Below are 25,682 nucleotides of genomic sequence, written 5' to 3'. Positions count from 1 at the left end.
ATATATAGGTGGTTATTTTCTATGTACATATAATATGGTTAATTTTTAAAATATCTAATTTATAAATTAAAACACTAAAATAATAATTTAAATAATAACATATAATTTAGAATTTTATTATTTAGGTTTTATATTTTAAAAAAATTAAGTAATCTTTTTCTTATTAATATAAAATCTTTTTTTTAACAATACAATCGAAATGTCTGCTTTTTTATATAAGATAATGCTACATATTCATGTTCTTTTGTTAACCAAGTCCATCCAAGTTAGTCTAAGATAACAAAAATCAGTTATCACTAACATTATTTCAAGTATTATTATTTAACTTGGTTAGATTTAGTTCATAAAAAGATTTGGATGTGTAGTATTATTCTTTTATATATATATATATATATATATATAAGTAAATACTCATTTAAAAATTTACTTCTCATATAATTAGAAGACAATTCTTATTGAAATTCATAGTTGAGAAAGTTTTTTCAATTAATACAATTGTTATGAAAAAAAAAACTAATATAAAAAAGATAAAGAATACTCTTTCGAGTCGATTTCTAAGAAAAAACACAAATTTCATTTAAATTAAGAATTGATCATTCTAATGACATCTAATATGAAATTTTTAAATTGACTATGAAATACCAAAAATTAAATAAAAAATTATTATGGAGTCAAATTCAATAATTTAATGGGAACAGATAAATATTATTATCATATATTACTCAAAAAAATTTTCAAATTATAATGGATCGGAGACGGTTGCCCCCACAATTATATACATACATCCGTCCCTGGATGTATGTTTACAATTCTTTTTATTCATTTCATGTATATTTTTTTTCTAAATAAAATATATATTTTTTTATCTTATTTCATGTCTTATCAATCACTTTTTAGATAGAATTAATAATTAAGAACCATTAAAAAATTATTTGATATGTTTAAGTCTTTAACTAAAATATCCTTTAACGATTTTTAATTATTAACTTTTGCACAAATTTTTACCTATTTTTATCATCAAAAGAAAAAAGTTTATAAAAAAAATAAAACTTTTCTTAAATAAAATAAAAAATGATTATTTTGAATTTTTCTTCATACAGTTCGCCTAAGTGAAAGATGATTTACGTTTCACCTCCTTAGTTCACCCTTCCTAGGGACACCCTTCCTAAGGACGATCTATCCCCTAGCCAATGGTAAAAATGTAGCCTATAAATTCAAATGAGTCCGAGATATTAGTTGCACCAAAATTTCTTTCACTTCAACTTTATAATTTATCTATTTCTAAAATATCTCGAATCCTATTATTATCGATTTATTATGCTGGAGAAATAAGATATTAAAGAATAATCATTAAAATATATTATATAGTACACTCAGTTTGAAATGGGTTGTCAATAATAGAACATATGCATTTTTTATCGTCGAAAGTAAAAAAAATTGAAGTATGGATATACAATGATTTTTATTTTTGTATGCAAACATCAATAGGACAGAACCATCAAAGGTTGGAATATTCTAAAATAATAGCTCAAATGATCTACATAATGATTAAAGCATATCTTACCATTAGCATAAGATCGACCATCATGAGCGTGCATCTCGTCAATGTTCAGTAGTTCAGTAGGGAGAAGTGTTGCAAACCATCGAACTACCTGACAACATGATCCACTTAATGCCAACTCTACGATGGAAAGCACAAGAGTGGACGCACAACACGCCATGAGGTTTCAACTTAACTATACTCTATGGAATAATGTGTTGGATAAGCAGGTCAACATATTTGGAATCTAGTTGACCTGCGCACAATCCACACACAACAAAATAAAAAGCAAGACAATTGCAAACCAAAAAATAACAAACACATATATTTAAAAAAATTGTGATGATTACGTAAGTTATAAATCCCAATGTTGTTAAGAACCCGTCTCCAAATCTAAAGTCTGGTTTCTACGGTATTATTGTGCGGCTCGAAATTCACCCACCTACAATTTCATGGATTGTCAAAAATTACACATCCTTAAACATTAATTTAGAGATACAATCAAACAAATAAAAAATAATGTATAAATACCTCTAGACCAAAGGAAATCTATGCTCAAATACGTGGGGTCGACAGGCAAGGATACAATGATATGCCCAAAAGAGAAACAAATCTCCGTATCGACCCAAGTTCTGTTGCCTATAATTGGTGGCATGGTACATCTGTTGGTATAAAAAAGCTAATACAGTTGAACCCAAAAACAGCTGGTCACAGTGATTCAGATCCTCCAAAAATGCAGTCTCCTCATGTGAACTCGACAGTCAGACACGTCTGACGCCCCTTATAATTCGCATGTTGTAGCCTCGAGTGTACTGCATGCATCAGTCGCTCGTCCGTCGCATATTCTTCTGAATCCCAACATACTATATCTCTAAACCATGATAACTTGTCACCTTACTTGTTCTAACCCTGTTTATTAATGGCCTAGTACAACTCCTAATATAACAACTGTTGACATATGTCCACCATTAAAGTCCCTGTTAGAAAAGCTCCTTTCACTCATTCAGTCACTAATAGAATCTCCATTAATATTAAACCCCAGCTAATAAGGTACATCCTTTAAGGTAATAGTCATCTCTCCATAGGGCAGATAAAACGTGTGTGACTTCGACTGCCATCTCTCGATCAAAGTGAACATCAACATTGAATTATGGTCCCACTCAATCATATAGGCCACATGATTAAAGTCCGCTCATTTGAGGTGTGTCCTGCCAAGCTCGTTGGATCACATCAATATATTTTGTCGAGTTCGTAAGACCCTAGTAGGCTAAAAAAGCAAACTTATATAAAATTGAGGATCCAAAATACAAAATTTTATTCTCATTACAAACATAGTTTATATTTATATCAGTTGCTCAAACTTGCCAGCAATATGGTTAATCATATCTAATCTATACAGGATATCTTCGTAGCCTCTTAAAAAGTTTTGCTCATTAAGCTAACCTAAAATAAAATATTAAAAATTATTATGAATCAAATTTAACTAAAACAAATATAATAATAATAAAAATAATTAAACTAAAATAAATATAATTATAACTGTTGAGTTTAGTAAACTAAACCATGATAAAGATGATATGATAACTAAATATTATTGGGTTAATTATCAATAGTTTGTGTGATTTGTTTGATTTATTGTGCAGAAAATAAAACAGGCACAAAAAGTAAATGATCAAAGTCCACATACACACACATTCTGGCCCTATACCAATTCAACTGTACCACTACATTCACTTCAATCTTGATTCAAGAAGACTGAACGGCTGAACCAAGTGAAAGAAATAAAGATAAGTTGGCTCAATCCAAGCCCAATTTGGTGACCACACTTAAACCTACCTCTCTTCATCCTAATCACTAACCGAGCAAGCAAATTAAATTTCAATTAAATTTTCTTTCACTTTCACCAAATACAAACTCTCTCTTCTACTCTTCTCATATCAAATCCCTGAACTAAGAAAGAAGAAAGTGGAAAGATTAGAAACTAGAGCAAAAAGAAGAACAAAAAGTTGTTTCCGATTTCAAGCAAGAAGAAAAGGAAGAAGGGCTACAACAAATGGGTAAATCTTATCCGAATAAGAGTACACTACAACATTTTTGATCTATTGCAACATATATTCAAGACAATGCTTAAAAAGAGTTGAAAATAGTTAAAAGCAACACTTCATGTTTGTTGCAAGAAAATAAGACTATTGCAACCTTATTTTAACCAACACCTTATGAGCGTTTTCTTTAATCAATTAGGCAACATATTTAAAGCGTTGCTTCAGTAAATTAAATACGCAACGCTTATAGCCTCTATATATTACAATTAAAAAAAGTTGCTTTAAATTTTAAATAAGTTCCCCGATCTAAGTGTTGCCTAAATGAATAATTAACTCTAAATCTAAACCTTGTGAAATTTTCCCAATTAATGATAATGCTACGGGACTTACCATTCCTAATAATGATTCACCTTCCATTTTTCATTTGGATTAACGTGTTCTCTAAACGGTTCCCGAGAGAGGGAAACTAGAACTCCAATCTTCCAAAAAAAAAATTAGACCTGCTAGAACCAATCTTCTAAAAATTTACATGAAATTTCGAAAAACCCTACAAACTCTACGAAACCATGACTTTCCCTAACCCTATTTCTCTTCACATAACGTGAAATCCTCGTTGGAGCTCTGTTAGGGTTCAATGCTTTGTCCATCTCCGTGTACACAACCGGAAGATGGTTCTCGCCGGTTCTTCGGCCATCAGAAACCTACCGATGGCGAATCCTCTTCCCGGCATCCTCCAAATCATTAATTCAATTGATTCCTCGTCAGTTGAACCTGACATCAACGAATTCTAATCCAAAGGAAGCTCGTTTTGACACACAGGGCACGGATTCCGAATCGAAAGCCATGGAAGCTCATGCGCCTCGACCCGTAGTTCAAATGCTTCCTTACACACGATGCAGTTCGCTTCGGCACGCACGTGTGCCTCCGCGATCTCCACCGTCGTCATCGACTCTATCGCTGCTCTGCCGTGTTCTTCTGCTCGCACCGTTCTGAAACCTCTGCTCTACTCTGCCATTCTGAAACCTCTGATATGCTCTAATCGATTGAAGAAGCTCACATAATCATTTTCTTCTTTTCTTTGTTTTTGCAGTTTCGAATTCGAACATGTCGAAGGACAAACACTCTACCAATTTGTCGTGCACCTTCAAGTGGCTCTTAGGTTTCGATTTAAATTATTTTTTCTTTTTTTAGTAATCACAATTTAACAATGTGATTTTAATTTAACTGTTTCAGATTTTCGATAAAATAGTATTCCATTCATTCTTTCTTTTTTTCTGATGCTACCTTACATAACATGGCTTGCTGATCTTCTTTCTTAGTGTGTGAAATGTGGATATCATGATTTCAGCTACTCAATTCTTGTCAATAAGAATTCCATTTATTTTCAATACATGGATTGTAAGGCATCTTACACAAGAGGACTATGCGGTAAATCAATTTCTATTGCTGTTTATATCTTCTGTGTGCAACTGAGTATATGTATGTTTTGATTATATGCACCTTTAAACTTAGAAACCGAGTGCCTTTCTGTTGTGATGTAGACATGTGCTGGATAAAATTTTTGCGTGTGTTTGGTAGTAGCTGCTTATGCTGGTGTATAGTAGTGGCTGCAGTCATAAATTCTCAGAACATGTCTCAGTTTATGTGTAAGAACTTTTTTCATAGATATATTTAACAAAAATTTATTGCCACCACTGCTGTACTATTTTCATACTTATCTTCCAACAAAAATGTTACTTCTCTTCACTCTAATTCTATCCTCCGGTAGTATTTGATTGTAAATGTATGCTCTGATCTATGTGCATTTGACATTGTGGATCTTAATTAATTTACTCCAGACGATGTTACAATTCATGTTGCCTTTTTGGTTACTTTGATGGATCTATTACAGTTATGTCATGTTAGATATGCGTTTACAAATTAATTCTTCTTTTATGGTTGAATTAGGATAAGATGTGTCATAGGAAGTTCGATCACCCAAGACACAGTTCTCTTGGCTGTCTTCCAAGGATGCCAGCTTCTCGTCATCATGGAAAAGGTTATCTAGGTTTTTGTATTTGGTTTTCTATGTTTTAATGTTTGCATTGTATGACCATATGCTCTGGTACCAAGGTTTTCTATTTATGATCCTTGATATAGTAATATACTAACTAACTAAATGTCAAGTTTCACCTTTCAGTGATATGTGGATCACTCATGTGGACAACCCAACGGTGCAAGAGCTCCATTTCCTGCTAATAATCCACTACTAGGATCCTTGCCAAAGGCTGGAGGGTTTCCTCCTCTTGGTGCACATGGGGTGGGCTACTATACTGATTTGGTTTCGTAGGCATTACATATTGCTATCTTTTGGTTCTTATTTTGGTGCTGGACTATTTTGTGGTTAATGTGTATAGCCTTTTCAACCTACTCCAGCACCTGTGCCAACACCCCTGGCTGGTTAGATGTCAAATCCTACCACTGTAGCACATGCTGCAGTTTCTGGAGGAGCCACTATAGGTCTTGGATGTCAAATCCTAACACAAGCATGCACACTGCATTATGTGCTGAACTAGAAAGATGATTGCAGCAGGGATTGGTTATGAATTTATCAGACAATTAGACATGATCACATCACATGAATATTATTTCCAAGAATCTAGCATTTGAATGCCATATATCTGGTTCCCTTTAACATTTCAGTTGAATTATAAGTTCACCTCCACAAGCTCCATTTCATATTCACTGTATAATCCAATATACAAACACCAAATGTGTAATGTACTAATAGGAGCTTTAGAAGAGACTCTAATGCTTGCTGAACCTATGGCTGGTAGTTGTGCCTGCTCATACGAATTTGGTCTTTGTGTGATATGCTGCTGCTTGTTTCAAATAATATTATGTAGATGAATGTTATTTAAAAGTAATTTGCCTCCTTGGCTTGCACAGCACAACTGATCCTACTGCTGGATTCATATCCAAAGAGTTGCCAAGTGAATAGTGGCTATTTTATGTGCTGCTCCAAAGAAGCCTTTCAATATTATCATATTTGCAATAGTTTATTCTTTTAGTTTTCTAATCAGTGAAACAAGTTTTTAACGTTATCATTTCAATTTAAGAACATCCCCCCGCCCCCCTTTCCCACAATTTCAAGAAAGATATAAATATACATTTTTTTTATATTGTTGTATGATGCAACCAGTGAAAAATGAGTCAAGTTTGTTAATATTGTAATTTGAATTTTGAAGCTTATGATGAGAATTTTGTATCAACTTTATTGAGGTGAAGTTTGGCACGTTTTTTGTTTCTTCAGAGTACTGACCAGGAAGCTTTGAAGAAGATATTGGTAGCTACACATGACAAGTCTCAAAAGAAGGTGAGATTTCCATTATTTCTTTAAAAAACAAGTCTCAAAAGTTAACTTGTGATGCCAGTATAATGAGTTATTCTTTCTTTTTCAATTTTCTGTGTTATTGAACTTAACCAAACCTGTCTCTTTTCAAATTTTACTGACTATTTATGTGTACACTTCTTTGATAGGTTGATAAAGCTATAGAGGACATACAAAAAGATAAAGTCAGAGATACACAAAGCGAATGAAGGCAAGCATGTGTACTCATTCGTTATTTTTGTTTCCACACGTCAAAATTGTGGATTTGATTAAGCAACAACATTTGAGAAAATGATATTGTATTATTTAACATCAATTTGTAAACAACTTTAAACAGTTAAACTAGAAGCCACAAATTGTTGGTTTAGGTTGTTTGTCGATGCTTGTTTTCTCCATCAAATGCTATACATCAGCTTAAATTGGATTTACTGTTAACTCCCTTTGTTCTTCATGTTTATTGCATGCAGCTGTGTGAATCAGACATTGAAGTAGTAGAGGAAATTAACTTTTCAGTTTCTGAAGTGAAGAGCAAGTACAAGGTAAGATTTTCCCTTTCTCTTGTTTATTTGATGACCTAGTAATGGCTTTAGTGCCTAATGGTGAAAAACTGAAAGTCTATCATGTTTATATTGTTATGGTCTTAATTCTTATCCTCTAAACTATTTCTATATTTCTCTATTTTTTTGGCTCTTCCTATATTCAATGAATGATTACTTGATACAGGATGCTACCCTCTTACCAAAATGGAAAGCATTTCAGACAATCATATATCTTGAACAGGTGAGATTACTGGGTACCTTTTTTTTTTATCAAATAGATATAGGTCAGAATTTGTAGCATGACATCTTCTGGTTGATATAGATTTGCAGATAGCCAATTGAAAAAAAATGAGGTACTCAATCATCCAAAATTCATGCAGCCTATATATTTTCACCCATTTCACTTTATTCTATGTTATGGATTCTTATAACTGCAGGATGATGGCCTGAATGACTCAAGTAAAATTGCTGCATTTGATTTTGATGGCTGTCTTGCAAAAACTGCTGTGAATAAGTATGCTTGAATCTGAAGTCTAAGATTTGCTATTATATTTATTGTTGCTGTTGGATTTAATATCTTTTATAAATTACAACCTTTTAATATGATGTATTAAGAAGCTTATTTATTTATTTATTTACAGAGTGGGTGCAGACGTTTAGTTCGTCATGTATCCTTCAATTCCTGATAAACTACAAAGCTTATACAAGGATGGGTACAAGCTGGTGCGTCTGTTTTATTTTAAAAAAAATGGCTGTAGAATTTTGTTTGATTTTTAGAACTCTTCTATGCTCATCCTCCTTTATTTGTATCTTGTGATGGTCACAATTTAACTAAAATGAATAGATAATAATGGCATTTCTGGTTCTCTATGCTGTTTATTGTCTCGCTATTGTTTATTATAGGTAATTTTCACCAATGAATCCAATATTGAACGTTGGAAAAATAAGAGACAAGTAGCCGTGGACTCAAAAATTGGACGTCTCAATAATTTTATTGAGAAAGTGAAGGTTCCAATTCAGGTGACTTCTTTGAGACTCCACACATCTGTCTTCTACTATTATTAGCAATGCAAATATTGCTTTTCTTACTGGCTATAACAATCGTTTTCTGGTTCAATTATTTTATGGTCGCTAAAGATCTGTTTATACATCTGAGAAATCATCATCTGCTGCTGGATTGACTGCAACAGTTGCTAAGGAACCAGAAACTGGAGAGTTTTGTATTGAGGTAAATGACATAACTACTATTTTATGCTTCTGGGTTTAGACAGTAATTATGGTCTCAAATGAGGTCAACAAGGCTTCTCCGGGAGATATTTTTAAGTTCACAACTATTTGAAACTTGTACTATTTGTTGTAATTTGTGTTTGAGTGGCATGTTTTAATTTGTTTTGCTAATTTTAAACATGTATTAATTTGCTTCTCCTCTGGTATAAAGATCCTAAAGTATGAGTTGGTAATTTGCTTTTATATTTATAGTATTTAATACCATAAAGAAGTATTTATTATAATTTCAGTTTTAATACTATACTTTTTTGTTGTGTATTATTTGCAGATTTAGCATATGGGACAAGTCAAGCATGGATATAAAATATGCAAGTAAATTGATATTTTTTTGATAAATATTAATTACTATTTTGTTATGATAATTATTGTTAGATAAAATTTTATTATTTTGTTGAGAATTATTGATGAACATGTATTTGAAATACTAATTAAACCTTTTAATATCTATTTTAATTAGAATTTTATTATTAGTTATTTTGTCACTTTTATAAATTTCATTATTAGTTATTTTGTCTCTTTATTTATTAAATAATTTATTTTTGTGTATTTTTATTACAAAAGTAACTTTTATTTTTACCAAAGAGGCAACCCTTCTATTAGTTGCATATTTTGAATATTGGACAACACTTGTATGGTTGCATATTCAAAAGAAAAGGCAACACTTGTATAGGTTGCATATCCAAAAGAAAAGGCAATGCTTTAAAAGGTTGCATATTCATAACTAATAGGCAACATTTCAAAGTATTGCGAATTCAAACTTATAAGCAACACGTAAAAGGGTTGCATTTTATTGCAAATAGACAACACTTTTTAGTAGTGGCCAAAATATAAGAGAAAAGACAACACTAAAAAAGTGTTGTCTCAAACATACCTTTGAAGTATTGTTGTTTTTCAACTAAAGGCAACACTTGGTAAGTGTTGCTCTCAAAAGCAACAAGTGTTTCTCTCAAAAGCGTTGTTTTTAAAACAAAAAAGTGTTGCCTTGATCTAAGGCAACGGCTGCATATGCAACGCCACCCAAAAACGTTGCCTTAGGTCCAAAAGTGTTGCCATAGATCAAAAGCAACCTTTTGTCATCCTTTAGACAACACTTTTTAAATGTTGCCTCAACCTGAAAATGTTGTAGTGGTATCACAAAAGCTAATTTTTCCATTTGTGAATCACCAAGAAACCGGAAAGAAATCAACTCTGTACAAGTACCATTCTGAAAACTATGAAAAAGGTTAAGTCAATGGTGCTCTGCTGGAAATCCACGGTCAAGAAACAAACTTAGGGCCAAAGAAAAACTGAATGCCTCAGATTCAAGATTCTTGAAGAAAACGGTTGAGAGAGAAAGGTAAGGTTGCATGTTGCTGCTTCTGCTCTCTCTCACCTCTGACCACGCCGCTGCTAGTTTTGATGACGGAGAAGAAGACAATCCAAGTGTTGAACTTGGTTCAAACCTTGGAAGCTTCACTCTTCTATAATAGGGATGAATGGCTCAGGATTGAGTAAGAGAGAAAGAGCACTTGTTTCGGTGTCCATAGCTCCTTGAGCTGTTCTTGTTCTTGTTCTTCTCCTTCATGGTTTTTATTTTGTAATTCTTTTTCTCAATTTAGTCTGGCTGAGTTTCATTGGAAAAAAGACAAACATGGTGAGGTTTGAAAGAAAAAGTCAATAAGTGAAAAAAGGCAATGGGCTAGATTTGGAGAAAAAGTCATAGTTATCTCAGAAAATCTTTGTAAGTTTTTTGTTTTGTGTCATGATCTTGAGAGGATTTTCTTGCAAGTCGGGTTAGCACTTTGCTATTGAAAGCTAGGGTGAGTCCTAGTCAAGTTCAGTTTGAGTTAGAATCTGGATTTGTCCCAGATAGGATTGGGGTAGATCTTAGAGAGAATTGGTATATGTAAACTGTTGAAAGATATATAGTGAAATTTCATCATTGTTGTGATGGAGACTGGATGTAAATTACATTACACTGAGTAACCAAACTAGGATATATCTCTGTATCACCTTCTACCATCTTTTCTATTTCTAGTTCAGTGTATTATGAGACAAAATCAAAATGTCTCTTGATTGCTTAACTTAACTCCATCTTACTATATTTATTCCAACAAGTTATTGTGCTTTGACTCATCTCACATCAGAAGATAAAACTCAAAATCTCTCCTGTATCTATCTTAAGAAAGCAAAGTTACAAAGCAACAAAAAGCGTAACCAAGATTTAACCCCCTATTCTCTTAACCACTAATTATCATCAATAACATATTAAACTTAAACTAAAAATAAAAAATAAAATAATTAGAACATATTAAATATATACAAAAGTTCAAATAAAATACTAATCTAAATACTCTTTAAATATAATAATACTTATTATTATTTAATATAATATGATCTAATCTAAATATACTTTTTGTATAATCATTATCTAATTTAATATTATCAAAACATTTATTTTTAGAAAAGAAACTTATTTAGAGGAAAAAAAGCTTTTATCTGTAATGAAAATTCTAAAAGAAAAGAGGAGAGTGAGGATGTGGAAATTTTAAATTGGTAAAACACACGACTAAGAGTGTGTTTGACAACCACGTTCAAAGAGAAGAAGTACGTTGATTTGGCAAAGTTTTGATTTATGAACGCAGAAGTGATTTTTTAAGCTTCTGCGTTTCACCAACGGGCTTTTAGCCATCAATACTCAATCTTTATTTATCTTTTACCAATTTTATCCTTTATCCATACTATTGTATTATTTATATTATTTTTATTTATATGAATGATCTTTTTTTATTATTTACTATTTTTATTTAATTATTTATTTGATATTATACACTTTTATAATTATATTTTTTTGTATTATTTTATTTTTTTATAATATAATATATTGATCCTATTAAAAAAGTAAATTAAACAAAAAATTAATTGTAAATAATAATAATAAAAAATTATAACATACTAAAAAAGAGTACTAAGAGTACTAAAAATATATTATATAAAAAATATCATAAATTTTTTTTTGATTTATTTCAATTACTATCAAGATAAATATTTAATTTTTTTTATTATTCTTAGTACTCTCTAAAATTTATATTTTGTTAGTTTTAATTAAAAGTATATTTTGCCAATTTTTATATATTATTTTTATTTTAGTATATAAATATTAATTTTATTATAGAATTAATTAATAAGATCTATTCAAATATCTAAATTAAAATAATATACAAAAATTATTAAAGTTGAGGTCTATTTTAGTAATTTTGTTTCTAAAAGTGATTTTGAATAGTATAATCCAAACAACATTTATTTTACTATAATCCATTTTGATATAAATATTGCCAAACATAAATCACTTAACACAAACTTATTTTTCATCAAAATCAAGCTTGCAAAATTAATTTTATTCAAATTCTTATTTGCAAACTGTAATCCAAACACACACTAAAGGGTGAGGGTCAGATCACCAAACTTAAAGGCAAACTGGGTGACTGGAGGACAGCTTGCCGATTGCATACAGAAACGGACTGAGTACAAAAAGAGTAGTTCACCGAACCAAGAGGCAATCTACGTGAAGGACAAAAAAAAAGTTGATTTTTTGTAAACAAACCTTTTTCTTTTCTTTTCGAAAATAATATTTTTTATTTATTTAAGAAAACATCCTTAAAAAAAGTGTATATAAAAGTAGAAATATATCTAACTTTAATATTATTCGGTTGATGTTATAGTTTTATTATTTTTTTTATCAAAATTTTATAGTTTAAAGTTTGTAATTGAATTTCTATATTAGATAAAAACTTTCAGTTATGTTCCTTCAAACTATTTTTGTTAAAATATAATTCTTTTAAAAGATTTATTTTTGTAAAATGAATTATGAAATATTCTAAAAGCAAAATATTTTAGAATTATGAGCTTTTGCTGAAAAATAATAACTAGTAAGAATTTAATTATAAATTTTTATCTAATATAAATATCAATTACAAATTTTTAAATTGTAAAACTCTAATTAAAAATTATTAAAATAATAAAAATTAATAAAATAATTAAATCATATTTTGGATTTTTTTATGTTCTATTTTTTTTAATTTAATTTAATGTCATATCTATTCCACCCTTCCGTGTTCATCTGTGTAATTGTGTTGTATTATTAGTTAAAATAATAACGGTTTGTGGTTCTTTGACTTCTTTCTTTATTTTCATTCTTTTTAAAGTTTTTATCTAGACACACATATATAATAGTACTACATCCAAGGTTAGTGATCTTAATCTATTTTTAATCCAGAGTTAGTGGACAAAAGAGGTCTTTTTTTTGGTTAATTGAAGTATCGTGATTATTCTAAAAAAATTTAGTAATCTGGGTGTTAGAGATCCTACATATGTTAATATATCTTTATTCGATTAATTGGTTTGACAATTTTTTTTATTGTCATGACAAATTTTGGATTGTTCTATTAAGGACAAAGTATATGAGAAACGAGGAAATTTTAGATGGTTATATTCTTTGCAGTATTTCTTATATTTGGAAGAGTATCTCAAAGACTTTTGGTGCTCTTAAGAATGCCTTCTCTTAGTGTGCTGGGTCATTTGATCAATTTTTTTGGTTTGACAAGTAGAGTATTAAAGGTTCAATTGCTCAAGATGTCTCTTTTGTTCATATATCTGATTTTGATTTAACTATTAGAGATGTTTGAAAAGATGGTCAATGAAATCTCCATGATATTTTCTCTAATATTTCAGAAGATGTTAGACAGTGGTTGAATGCTTATAATCTGGATTTAAATGTTGGAGAGAGTTCGGGTTGGTCGTAGAGTGTGGCATCTTCTGGACTCTACTAGGTTAGGAGTGAATACAGTTGGCTAGCCAAAAGAAAATTTGACTAGAATGAACGTGATAATTGGTTGTGGGTATGGCGACTGCATATTTCTGAGAAGTATAAGTTCTTGATTTGGTTCAGTCTTCTAACGTTATTCCTACGGCAGAGTTTCGATTGGATCGTGGCTTAACTTTATCTAGTACTTGTCATCAGTGTTAGAGTGGTTATAAATTCATGCTTCATTGTCTTCGCGAGTGTCCCAGTGCCAAGGAAGTCTGGAATCTTTTAGGCCTGTATTTAGATAATTCAGATTTATGTGATTGAATCTACAGAGTTGCAAGGAGTGGAGATGTTTTTCTTTTCTTCTTGACCATTTGGTGGATTTGGAGAAGTAGAAATCGTGACTTATTTAATACAGATGACTCTTGGAGTGCTAGTAAAGTGATGAGTTTGATTTGTAGTTCAGTAAGGGAGTTTCACACCATTTTTGCTATACTTCAATCTTTGTCTCCTCCTTCACTTTGTTTGCATTGGGTTTCAATTTCCGTTCATTCTATTAAATTGAATTGTGATGTTAGTTATTTTGTTCATTTTGGCTATGTTGGTTTTGGTTGTATCGTTCACAATTCTTATGGATGTTGGTTGAAAGGTTGCACTGGAAAAGTCGAAGTGTGCAGTGTTCTTTTTGTTGAATTGTATGCGATTTGGAAATGTTTATTTCTAGTTTGGGATAGTAAATTTCGTGAGGTTATTTGTGAAACAGACTGTTTAAAAGCCTTTTTCTTGGTAAACCAAAAAATGTTTGGTAATGATATTTCGAAATGAGATTTGGCAAAGCATATACAAAAAGTTATAAATTGGAATTGGAGAGTCTCTATTCTTTTAATTTTAATTCAGAGGAATACGAATAATGTTGTAAATTGTATAACTAAAGCAGTTGCTTTTAATGCAGACATTTACTCGAATTGGAATTAAATCATAGAATAAACTTCAATATCTAATAGATTTAGATATAAACTTAATCAATTAATTTAATTTTTTTTTATTTAATCACAAAAAGAAAAATCTATTTTTCATCCTTGAAAACAGGCTGTAAGTTTGGTGAGAGATTTTTCACTGGCATAGATATGCTATTATTGATGAGAATTCTTTGTTCAATCATTTGTATGATTAGCCGTTTTTTGGTTCACTGAGCAGGTTAAAATTGAAGATGTATAGTAAAACACAGTAAACGAATTGTCACTCATCAACACAAATTGAACACGATTAATTCAATAGTAGAAACTTAGATACAGTCGACTTTACGTAAAGTTAATATCTAAAAATAATTAGATAATTTGATTGATTTAACTAACTTTTATTTAATAGTTTTCATATATTAACTTTATGTAAAGTTGATTTCACCTGAATTTTTACCTAATTCGATTCGACCTTATTAAAGTCTTTGTGAAAGGGAGGGATACACCAAGTTGATTCTTGAAATAAAAGCATAATTATGTGGCTTGCCTCCTAATAGTCGACGCATTTATAGCTGAACTCGACTTTAGGCTACTAGATTCTTCTGGTCCACGTTTCCTGTTGAATTTATTGGGTTCGATATTTTGCATTTTTCACCTGGCTTCTATTTTTTTTTACGGTATTTTTAATTTAATAGATTAAAGATTGATTTATCGAGAACTTGAATTTAAAAATTTATCGTTAATTAATAAATTAATAAATTATTACATATATAAAATAAAATTTAAATTTATAATATTTATTTACACAAACAAATAAACTGATAATTAGATTAAATCAAATTTATCTTTTTTTTAGTGCCCTCACTTAGGTTACAAGTTGATGTTACCCAACTCGGCTCGTAGCCTCTAGTCTAGGATATAAGTAACATGAATTTTGGTTCCATGTGAAGCTTCAGCAAATATAAATAACCAATAAAAATATTATATTTATTAATTGTATGTATTTTTTTATATTTGTAATACTAAAAGTGATTAATAAAAAATATAAAAAAATATACATAAAAATGTATAAACATAATACAAATATTATTTCTTATAAGAAAAATACGTGGATCAATAAATGAAATATCAATTGAGTAGGAGACTAGTTACTCTGCGGTTGGCATGCGACGGTGCTGTATAAGGAGGACCATTGCATTGCGTAGTAAAGTGACAAACCCAGTGAACAGTGATGAATCTACAAATTTTAAATAGTGTAGGCAAATATATGTAGGATATAAAAATAACAAAAAATTTTTATAAATATATCAAAATATATAAAAATAAATAATATAAACATACTAAATATTAAATAACTATTTATTTATTTATTATAAATATTAATATATTAATAAGTAATAATATAGTTATTAATTTATTTTTTATAAATTAAATATATAATAACAATAATAAATGGGATTAATCAAGATAATTAAGATGATAAATAGATTATCTTTTAATTAATAATAAAAGTAAAACATATGTTTTTGTAAATTATGTACAATAAATAATAATTTTAAAAAATTATACACTAAATCTCTCATATTCTTATTATATATTTTATAGATTATTTAATAATTATTTAATCATTTAATTAAAAAAACAAAAAATAATTTCAAATAATAATAATAATAAAGTTAGTTATAATAATAAAAAATTTAGTTACTTAGATAGATAAAAAACCCAAATGTGTTATTGTTTTAATTAATTTTTAAATGATTTTTAATTAAATTGATGTTTGAGAACTAATTATCAAAATACATGTTGAGTATGAAATTTTTTAATTTATTAGTAAATATTATTAAAGTTGGGTAAAAACAATTCAAGGATATAAATTGCTACTAAATAAATTTATTAATTAAAGAATGCTATAATAATATTTTTTCATTAAATTAATTTAATATATATTTTATCTTATAGTTTTAGATACAACTTAGAGTTTATTTTTTATATACTAATAGTATAAAAAATTTTATATAATTGTCTAATTATGTCTTTTTAGAGGATTATTTACGTAAATACAATTAATATAAATATAATTATTTTTTATGATATGGTTTTACATAATTAGATATATGTGTAAAACTATTTTATACTAATCGTGTATCAAAATTTAATTCTAAAAATTGAAAAAAATATATAAAATAAATATTTTAACACAAAATTTAATAGGTATTTTTTAATGTGGGGTGTTTCATTCGCTTTTTGGTAATCTCGATAAGGTGTCGAATCGAGCTTATATCAAGATCTCAATTTGGGGAGCAGATACGACTCCTCTAAAAGAGTGAGTTCGACCCAGAAATTACTTAGCGTTCGTATTGAAGCGAACTGCGTCGAACTATTAGTGACAAATTGTAACAAATAAAATTGAAATGCGTGAATTAAATAGAAGAACTTTAAATAAATAAAAATGTAAAAGTGAAATGAAAATTATAAGAAAACAGAATAACAATAAAATATTTAAAACAAAATAATTCCGACGGCAATCATGGAGCAGCCACTGGGGGTAATGCAAGCTAAGGAAAATCAGGCTTGGGAATTGGCCCGGACTGTGACAGGAATATGCGGACTCAGAATGTGGAGGAGGGTGATGATTGGATTTTTGATGGTTTAGAATTTCACAAATGAATTCTCGTTGCAAGTATAGTTCCTAAACCAAACAATAATCTTTTCATACAAAAAGTTGTTTGTCACTAAAACAAACCCCTAAATTTATAAACCGAAGTATTGAAACCTCGGGTCGTTCTCCCTAGGAATTACAATAAAGTGTCTTGTTATTGGTTTGAGTTGTTTTGGGGTTTTGATAAGAGGCATGAAAGTAAATGGCAATGAAAATAAACTAACAACTATAAAAGGCTCTTGGCAAGGTATGAAAATTAGAAGTCCTATCCTAGTTATCCTTCTCAATTGTGATGAGAATTGTTCATTGCTACCACTTAGTTAACCCTTACTAAATAAAGGAAAGTCAAGTGGATGAATTGACTTGAGCCACAAGTTCTAGCCAACTCCCAAGGAAGGACTAGCTTTAGTGCACTCCAAACCAATTAGCAATCTCTCCAATTATCAATTAACAAAGGAATTAGATAACTCAAGTGTCACTAATTACTCTACCTAGGCCAAGAGGAACAAAATCTACACTAAAACTAAAAGAGACATTTCAACAAACACATAAAGTGCAATAGAAGTAAACATTATTAAATGCAAGAATTAAAGGAATCTTAACTACAAAAACAAGAGATCAACAATGGAAGAGCAAAGAAGACACATTTATTATGAATTACCTCTTATTGAATTGGAAGAATGTAGAAGGAACAATACTAGATCTACAACAAAATATAAGAACAACATAAAGGAAATTACAATAAAAGAATAGAAGAAGATGAATGTAACAACAAGGAATTGAGATGTAGAAGTAGAAGAAAGCAAAGATTAAAACCTAGATCTAAGAACTAATCCTAATCCTAATCCTAATTCTAGAGAGAAGTGAGAGCTTCTCTCTCTAGAAACTAATTCTCAAACTAAACTATGACTAATGGTCAAAAGTATGAAAAGTATGTTCATTCCCCCTTCAACCCTTGGCTTAAATAGCATCAGAAATGAGTTAGATTGGGCCCACAAGGCTTCTAAAATCGCTGGCCACGTGTTGCATTAAGTGGGTCATGTGCCACCATCGGCGCGTCCGCGTATCGTGCGCGTGCGCGCCCCTATGCGCGATGCAACTATGGCAAATCTTATATCGTTTCGAAGCTCCGAATGTTAGCTTTCCAACTCAACTGGAACCGCATTATTTGGACCTCTGTAGCTCAAGTTATGGTCGTTTAAGTGCGAAGAGGTCAGGCTTGACAGCTTTTTGGTTCCATCATTTCTTCATGAGTTCTCCAACTTTACATGCGTTTTCTTCATTCCCTTGATCCAATCTTTGCCTCCTAAATCTGAAATCACTTAACAACATATCAAGGCATCTAATGGAATCAAGGTAAATTATATTTAGCTATTTTAAGATCTAAAAAGCATGTTTTCACTCTTGAGCACAATTAAAGGAGAATATACAAAACCATGCTATTTTATTGAATAAATGTGGGTAAAAGGTTATAAAATCCCCTAAAATCAATACAAGATAAACCCTACAAATGGGGTTTATCAGAGGGACACGGTGATAGAGGCAACCATAAAGGGGAAAAATTACATGCCAACGATGATGAGGACAACAGCAATGAGTATGTAAGTTTGGATGAACAAATGATGAACAAATGTTGGAAAACCGTAAGACATGGGAGCTAGCAAAAGAATCCGGAGCAATGTTGCTTAATGAAGAAGAAGATATTATGGCTATCCTCCAAGAACAGAATGAAGAGATTGCTCGAAAGAGAAGATTGGCAAAACAGAAGGCTAAAGCAAGACGAAGCAAACCCAAAAATCTCAAAAAGGTGTGTAATTATAATTCAAAATGATTTTCAGCTCATGGAATATTAGGGGGTTAAGGGGTGATGGAAAGTTGAGAATGGTGAAAGAACTTAAGAGGAAACATAGGTTAGATATGTTAGGATTGGTAGAGACTAAAAGACAGTTAGTGACAAGGTTTGATGTGTTGAAAATTTGGGGGAACGGATGCGCAGAATGGGAGTATGTGGAGTCAGATGGTGCTTCTAGTGGTTTGTTATTAATGTGGGATGATAGAGTCTTTAAAATGAGAAATTGCTATAAAGGTGAGCGATGGCTGTGTGTTGAAGGGGTACTATCAGAGAAGTCTATTAACTGTGCTTTTTATTGGTTTACGGTGCTCACACTAGAGATGAGAAATGTGTTGTTTGGGAGGAGCTGAGTTACATGGCTGGCTTATGTCCAGGCACCTGTTGTTTGTTGGGAAGAATACACCATTCCCCCTTGAGAAAATACCTTTCACAGAGAAATAAAATAGACACAATCACGACACAAGAATTTAACGTGGAAACTCCAATGACTGGAGAAAAAACCACGGCCATTGCCAAATGACAACCAGAGAATATCACTATGTGAAAATTGTTACAACACACAGACTTCTTTCTCTTTAACACCGGCACCCCAGTACACCCACACTCTCAAAGCAAATATTTAACTACACCTCACAACACTCTCTAATAAAAAGGTATAGAGGAAAAGAAAAGTCAGATACAAGCTTTAAGTGTTTCCGACTGGTGCAAAAAATATGGAGAACATAGCCTCATATTTATAGCTTAGGCCACCCACTCCATTTGTTATCCTAAGCAATGTGAGACTAATTCAACTAAATCCTAACAATCTCCACCTTGATTGAAATAGTCACACATCTTCAGCTTCCATTGTCAACACCAACAATTCTTTGCTGCCATTGTCTATACCGACAATCATAGTTCAGAGAACTATCATACTCCACCATGAAAGTATACTCACTTGGAATTAGAGCACTCCAAGCATTTTGCCTTGGTACAGATTGAAACCTTACTGAAAATTCATAGTGCAACTTCCAAATTGGCTTTTCCTGAAAGTTCTTCAGCCATCGACCTAACTCCGCCACACACCTTGCATCTCAACGCCAACCAATGCCCGTGTGCAATTGTGGACCCGATTGCCACAACTTATCCTTATCCATGGCAGTGCGGCAATACCATGAGGATACTTCTTGTCTTCAACGCCTTGTGCAAACCTGATTGTATCAACACATCCTTGACTTGTATTTGCCACAAGCCAAAATTGATTCTTCCATCAAATTTCTCTATTTCAAGCTTCACAACACTTGAATATCCTGACATTGTTGCAACCGTATAATGGAATATTATAACTCAACTGTAGACCGTGCACTAGAAAGGGTCCCCAGGAAAGAGAGGTGGGTCACAATGGACACACTTAAATACCAACTCTTTCCTTAGCCAGAACCTTTCCAAACTGGACTCTCACAGTGTCACACTGCCTTCCAGTAACAACAACAGCAACCAAAGATCAACCTCAAGTCACAGGACAAAATTCTTTTCTGATGTGGAAGGTCAGACTAGGCTGCAACCACAGAGCATACTAAGAATAAATCCCACCAGACCGAAACTCTGATACCACATTGTTGGGAATATACACCATTCCCCTTTGAGAAAATACCTTTCACAGAGAAATAAAATAGACACAATCACAATACAAGAATTTAACGTGAAAACTCCAATTACTGGAGAAAAAACCACGGTCGTTGCCAAATGACAACCAGAGAATATCACTATGTGAAAATTGTTACAACACATAGACTTCTTTCTCTTTAACACCGGCACCCCAGTACACCCACACTCTCAAAGCAAATATTTAACTACACCTCACAACACTCTCTAATCAAAAGGTATAGAGGAAAAGAAAAGTCAGATACAAGCTTTAAGTGTTTCTGACTGGTGCAAAAAATATGGAAAACTTAGCCTCATATTTATAGCCTAGGCCACCCACTCCATTTGCTATCCTAAGCAATGTGGGACTAATTCAACCAAATCCTAATAGTTTTCTGGGGGACTTTAATGAGATTGGACAAGTGGAAGAAAGACGAGGCTTAGAAAGCTTACCTTTGTCGGCACAGGACTATAAGAATTGGGTACATGACATGGGTTTGGTAGACCTGCCAATTTCAAACCATAAATTTACATGGTTCAGAGGACAGTCATGAAGCCATATTGACAGAGCCTTGGTTAGTTTGGAATGGCTTGAGGCATTTCCAAAGACTCGTTTGAGAGGTGGTCCACGGGGGTTGTCAGATCACTGCCATATCATAGTGGAAGAGAAGAGGCTAAGGGATGGACCGAGGCCGTTCTGAAGTCTGGATTCTTGGTTTACCCATGAAGGGTTTCTAAGGATGGTCAAGGAAGAGTGGAGAGGGCTGGGAGAGATACAATTTACCGACAAATTGAAGGCATTGACGATTCCTTTGGGGAGATGGCACAGAGACAACTTTGGTGATATGGACAGAACAAATTTTGAAGTTTAAGGAAGAGATTCAGAAGATTGATGACATGCTCGGCAATGGGAGTTATGATGAGACAGTGGAAGCAAGAAGGAAGGCGTTAGTTAAGTTCTGCGAGAAATGGTATGTGAGAAAAGAATTACATTGGAAGTAGATGTCAAGGTCGAGGCATGCAAGGGACATGGATAAAAATACGAGATACTTCCACAACTTAGCTTCGGCGAGGCGGAGAAATAACAGGATTGATACACTAGCTATTAATGGAAGATTGATAAGGAACCAAGCTAGGATTAAAATTGCCATCAGAGAGTTTTACAAAGAACTATATCATCAAGAGAGGTCCCCTGAGGTGGGTTTCTGATGAGCGGATAATCTATACGCTTTTTGGCATTATTTTTAGATAGTTTTTGGTAAGTTTGAGCTACTTTCAGGGATGTTTTCATTAGTTTTTATGTTAAATTCACATTTATGGACTTTACTATGAGTTTGTGTGTTTTTCTGTGATTTCAGGTAATTTCTGGCTGAAATTAAGGGACTTGAGCAAAACTCTGATAGGAGGCTAACAAAGGACTGCTGATGCTGTTGGAATCTGACCTCCCTGCACTCGAAATGGATTTTCTGGAGCTACAGAACTCCAATTGGTGCGCTCTCAATGGTGTTGGAAAGTAGACATCCAGAGATTTCCAGAAATATATAATAGTCCATACTTTATTCGGAAATTGACGACGTAACTTGGCGTTGAACGCCAAGTACATGCTGCTGTCTGGAGTTAAACGCCAGAAAAACGTCATGATCCGGAGTTGAACGCCCAAAACACGTTATAACTCGGAGTTCAACTCCAAGAAAAGCCTCAGCTCGTGGATAGATCAAGCTCAGCCCAAACATACACCAAGTGGGCCCCGAAAGTGAATTTATGCATCAAATACTTACTCATGTAAACCCTAGTAGCTAGTCTAGTATAAATAGGATAAGTTACTATTGTATTAGACATCTTTGGTCTCAGTTTTATTTTATTCTTCATCTTAGGAGACTATTGATCACATTCAGGGGGGCTGGCCATTCGGCCATGCCTGAACCTTTTGCTTATGTATTTTCAACAGTGGAGTTTCTGCACACCATAGATTAAGGGTGTGGAGCTCTGCTGTACCTCAAGTTTCAATACAATCACTATTTCTTTTTATTCAAATTCCCTTTTATTCTTATTCCAAGATATACGTTACACTTAACTTTGATGAATGTGATGATCCGTGACACTCATCATCATTCTCACCTATGAACGTGCATGACTGACAACCACTTCCGTTCTACATTAGGCCGGGCGCATATCTCTGAGATTCCCCAACAGAATCTTCGTGGTATAAGCTAGATAGATGGCGGCATTCATGAGGATCCGAAAAGTCTAACCTTGTCTGTGGTATTCCGAGTAGGATCCTGGGAATCCGGAAGGTCTAACCTTGTCTGTGGTATTCCGAGTAGGATTCCGGTATTGAATGACTGTGACGAGCTTCAAACTCCTGAAGGCTGGGCGTTAGTGACAAACGCAAAAGAATCAATGGATTCTATTCCAGCCTGATTGAGAACCGACAGATGATTAGCCGTGCTGTGACAGAGCATAGGAACGTTTTCACTGAGAGGACGGGATGTAGCCATCAACCATGGGTGATGCCTCCAGACGATTAGCCGTGCAGTGACAGCGCATAGGATCATTTTCTCGAGAGGATTGAAAGTAGCCACCGCTGATGGTGATGCCCTACATACAGCTTGCCATGGAAAGGAGTAAGAAGGATTGAAGGAAGAGTGAGTAGTGAAGTAGAGTTTCAAGAGGAACACAACATCTCCATACACCTATCTGAAATTCTCACTATTGATTTGCATAAGTATTTCTATCCCTTTTTATTTTCTTTTTATTATTAATTTTCGAAAACCCATAAACCAATTTAATCTGCCTAACTGAGATTTACAAGGTGACCATAGCTTGCTTCATACCAACAATCTCTGTGGGATCGACCCTTACTCGCGTAAGGTTTATTACTTGGACGACCCAGTACACTTGCTGGTTAGTTGAACGGAGTTGTGAGCTTCTCTAACAGTGCCTGGAATTCTTTTATCACAATTTCGTCCACCAAGTTTTTGGCGCCGTTGCCGGGGATTGTTCGAGTATGGACAACTGACGGTTCATCTTGTTGCTCAGATTAGGTAATTTTCTTTTCAAAAACTTTTTCAAAAATTTTTCTTTTCTTTTTCGTTTTTCCAAAAATGTTTTTCGAAAAAAAAAATTAAAAAAAAAATACAAAAAAATTAAAAAAATCATAAAAATCAAAAATATTTTGTGTTTCTTGTTTAAGTCTTGTGTTAATTTTAATTTTGGTGTCAATTGCATGCTTTTAAAATTTTTCTTGCATTTTTCGAAAATCTCATTCATTCATAGTGTTCTTCATGATCTTCAAGTTGTTCTTGATAAGTCTTCTTGTTTGATCTTGATGATTTCTTGTTTTGTGTTGTTTGTTGTTTTTCATGTGCATTTTTGCATTCATATTTTCCAAGCATTAAAAATTTCTAAGTTTGGTGTCTTGCATGTTTTCTTTGCATCAAAAATTTTTCAAAATTATGTTCTTGATGTTCATCATGATCTTCAAAGTGTTCTTGGTGTTCATCTTGACATTCATAGCATTCTTGCATGCATTCATTGTTTTGATCTAAAAATTTCATGCATTGAGTATTTTTGTTGTTTTTCTCTCTCATAATTAAAAATTCAAAAATCAAAAAAATATCTTTTCCTTATTTTCCTCCAAATTTTCAAAATTTTGGGTTGACTTGGTCAAAAATTTTTAAAATTAGTTGTTTCTTACAAGTCAAGTCAAAATTTCAATTTTAAAAAAAATCTTATCTTTTTCAAAAAAATCATATCTTTTCCATTTTTTTTATTTTTATTTTCGAAAATTTTAAAAATTATTTTTCAAAATCTTTTTCTTATCTTTTATACCATATTTTCGAAATTAGCTAACAATTAATGTGATTGGTTCAAAAATTTGAAGTTTGTTACTTTCTTGTTAAGAAAGGTTCAATCTTTAAGTTCTAGAATCTTATCTGGTAGTTTCTTGTTAGTTAAGTCAATTTTAAAATTAAATCTTTTTATCTTTTATCTTATCTTTTTCAAAAAATTTATCTTTTTCAAAATTTGATTTCAAAATATCTTATCTAACTTCTTATCTTCTTATCTTTTTTTCAAATTTGATTTCAAAATCTTTTTCAATCAACTAACTAACTTTTTGTTTGTTTCTTATCTTTTTCAAAACCACCTAACTACCCTTCCCTCTCTAATTTTCGAAAATATCTCATCCCTTTTTCAAAAATTCTTTTTGTTTTAAATTTTAATTTTAAACTTATCTTATCTTTAATTTTCGAAAATTACTAACCCCTTTTTCAAAATTATTTTCGAAATTTCTCTTCTCTTCTCTTATTCTATTTAATTAATTAATTACTAACACTTCTCTTCACCTCTCTTCATCTAAGAATCCGAACTTCTTATATCCCTTGTATTTGGATTCTTCTACCCCTTTCTTCTTCTACTGACATAAAGGAATCTCTATACTGTGACATAGAGGATTCCTCTTTCTTTTCTTGTTTTCTTCTCTTTCATATGAGAAGGAACAGGGAAAAAGGCACTCTTGTTGAAATTGATCCAGAACCTGAAAGGACTCTGAAGAGAAAATTAAGAGAAGCTAAATTACAACAATCCAGAAACAACCTTTCAGAAATTTTCGAACAAGAGAAGGAGATGGCAGCCGAAAATAATAATAATAATGCAAGGAGAATGCTTGGTGACTTCACAAAGCCAACGTCCAAGTTTGATGGAAGAAGCATCTCCATTCCTGCCATTGGAGCCAATAACTTTGAGCTTAAGCCTCAACTAGTTGCTTTAATGCAACAAAACTGCAAGTTTTATGGACTTCCATCTGAAGATCCTTACCAGTTTTTAACTGAATTCTTGCAGATCTGTGAGACTGTAAAGACAAATGGAGTTGATCCTGAAGTCTACAGACTCATGCTTTTCCCTTTTGCTGTAAGAGACAGAGCTAGAATATGGTTGGATTCACAACCTAAGGATAGCCTGGACTCCTGGGATAAGCTGGTCACTGCCTTCTTGGATAAATTCTTTCCTCCTCAAAAGCTGAGC

General features: G+C 32.1%; 1 protein-coding gene across 8 annotated transcripts; it reads left to right on the top strand.

Annotated features, from left to right (window-relative positions):
* The first annotated feature begins 3,924 nt into the window (after nucleotides 1-3,924).
* On the top strand, nucleotides 3,925-9,252 carry LOC112706426 (polynucleotide 3'-phosphatase ZDP-like). 8 transcript variants are annotated; one of them, XR_003155739.2, is made up of 14 exons: nucleotides 3,925-5,010; nucleotides 5,124-5,228; nucleotides 5,530-5,620; nucleotides 5,762-5,881; nucleotides 6,875-6,937; nucleotides 7,102-7,163; nucleotides 7,420-7,491; nucleotides 7,676-7,732; nucleotides 7,814-7,844; nucleotides 7,929-8,005; nucleotides 8,133-8,214; nucleotides 8,395-8,511; nucleotides 8,629-8,719; nucleotides 9,047-9,252. XR_003155739.2 is itself a non-coding variant. In XM_072200819.1 (14 exons), the coding sequence occupies exons 7-11, from the start codon at nucleotides 7,158-7,160 to the stop codon at nucleotides 8,149-8,151; spliced, it is 231 nt and encodes a 76-aa protein (XP_072056920.1). In that variant the 5' UTR covers nucleotides 3,932-5,010; nucleotides 5,124-5,228; nucleotides 5,530-5,620; nucleotides 5,762-5,881; nucleotides 5,979-6,081; nucleotides 6,875-6,937; nucleotides 7,102-7,157; the 3' UTR covers nucleotides 8,152-8,214; nucleotides 8,395-8,511; nucleotides 8,629-8,719; nucleotides 9,047-9,252. The 8 variants fall into 8 exon arrangements, 4 of the variants coding, with proteins under 4 accessions (XP_072056920.1, XP_072056918.1, XP_072056919.1 ...); XM_072200819.1 differs by lacking the exon at nucleotides 7,814-7,844 and adding an exon at nucleotides 5,979-6,081 and having other exon boundaries at nucleotides 3,932-5,010; XM_072200817.1 differs by lacking the exon at nucleotides 7,814-7,844 and having other exon boundaries at nucleotides 3,933-4,741; nucleotides 4,931-5,010.
* Nucleotides 9,253-25,682: the final 16,430 nt, after the last annotated feature.

Source organism: Arachis hypogaea, chromosome 8, assembly GCF_003086295.3.
Source record: "Arachis hypogaea cultivar Tifrunner chromosome 8, arahy.Tifrunner.gnm2.J5K5, whole genome shotgun sequence".
NCBI classification, from domain to species: Eukaryota; Viridiplantae; Streptophyta; class Magnoliopsida; order Fabales; family Fabaceae; genus Arachis; species Arachis hypogaea.
This window is presented reverse-complemented; position numbering and strand designations above follow the sequence as displayed.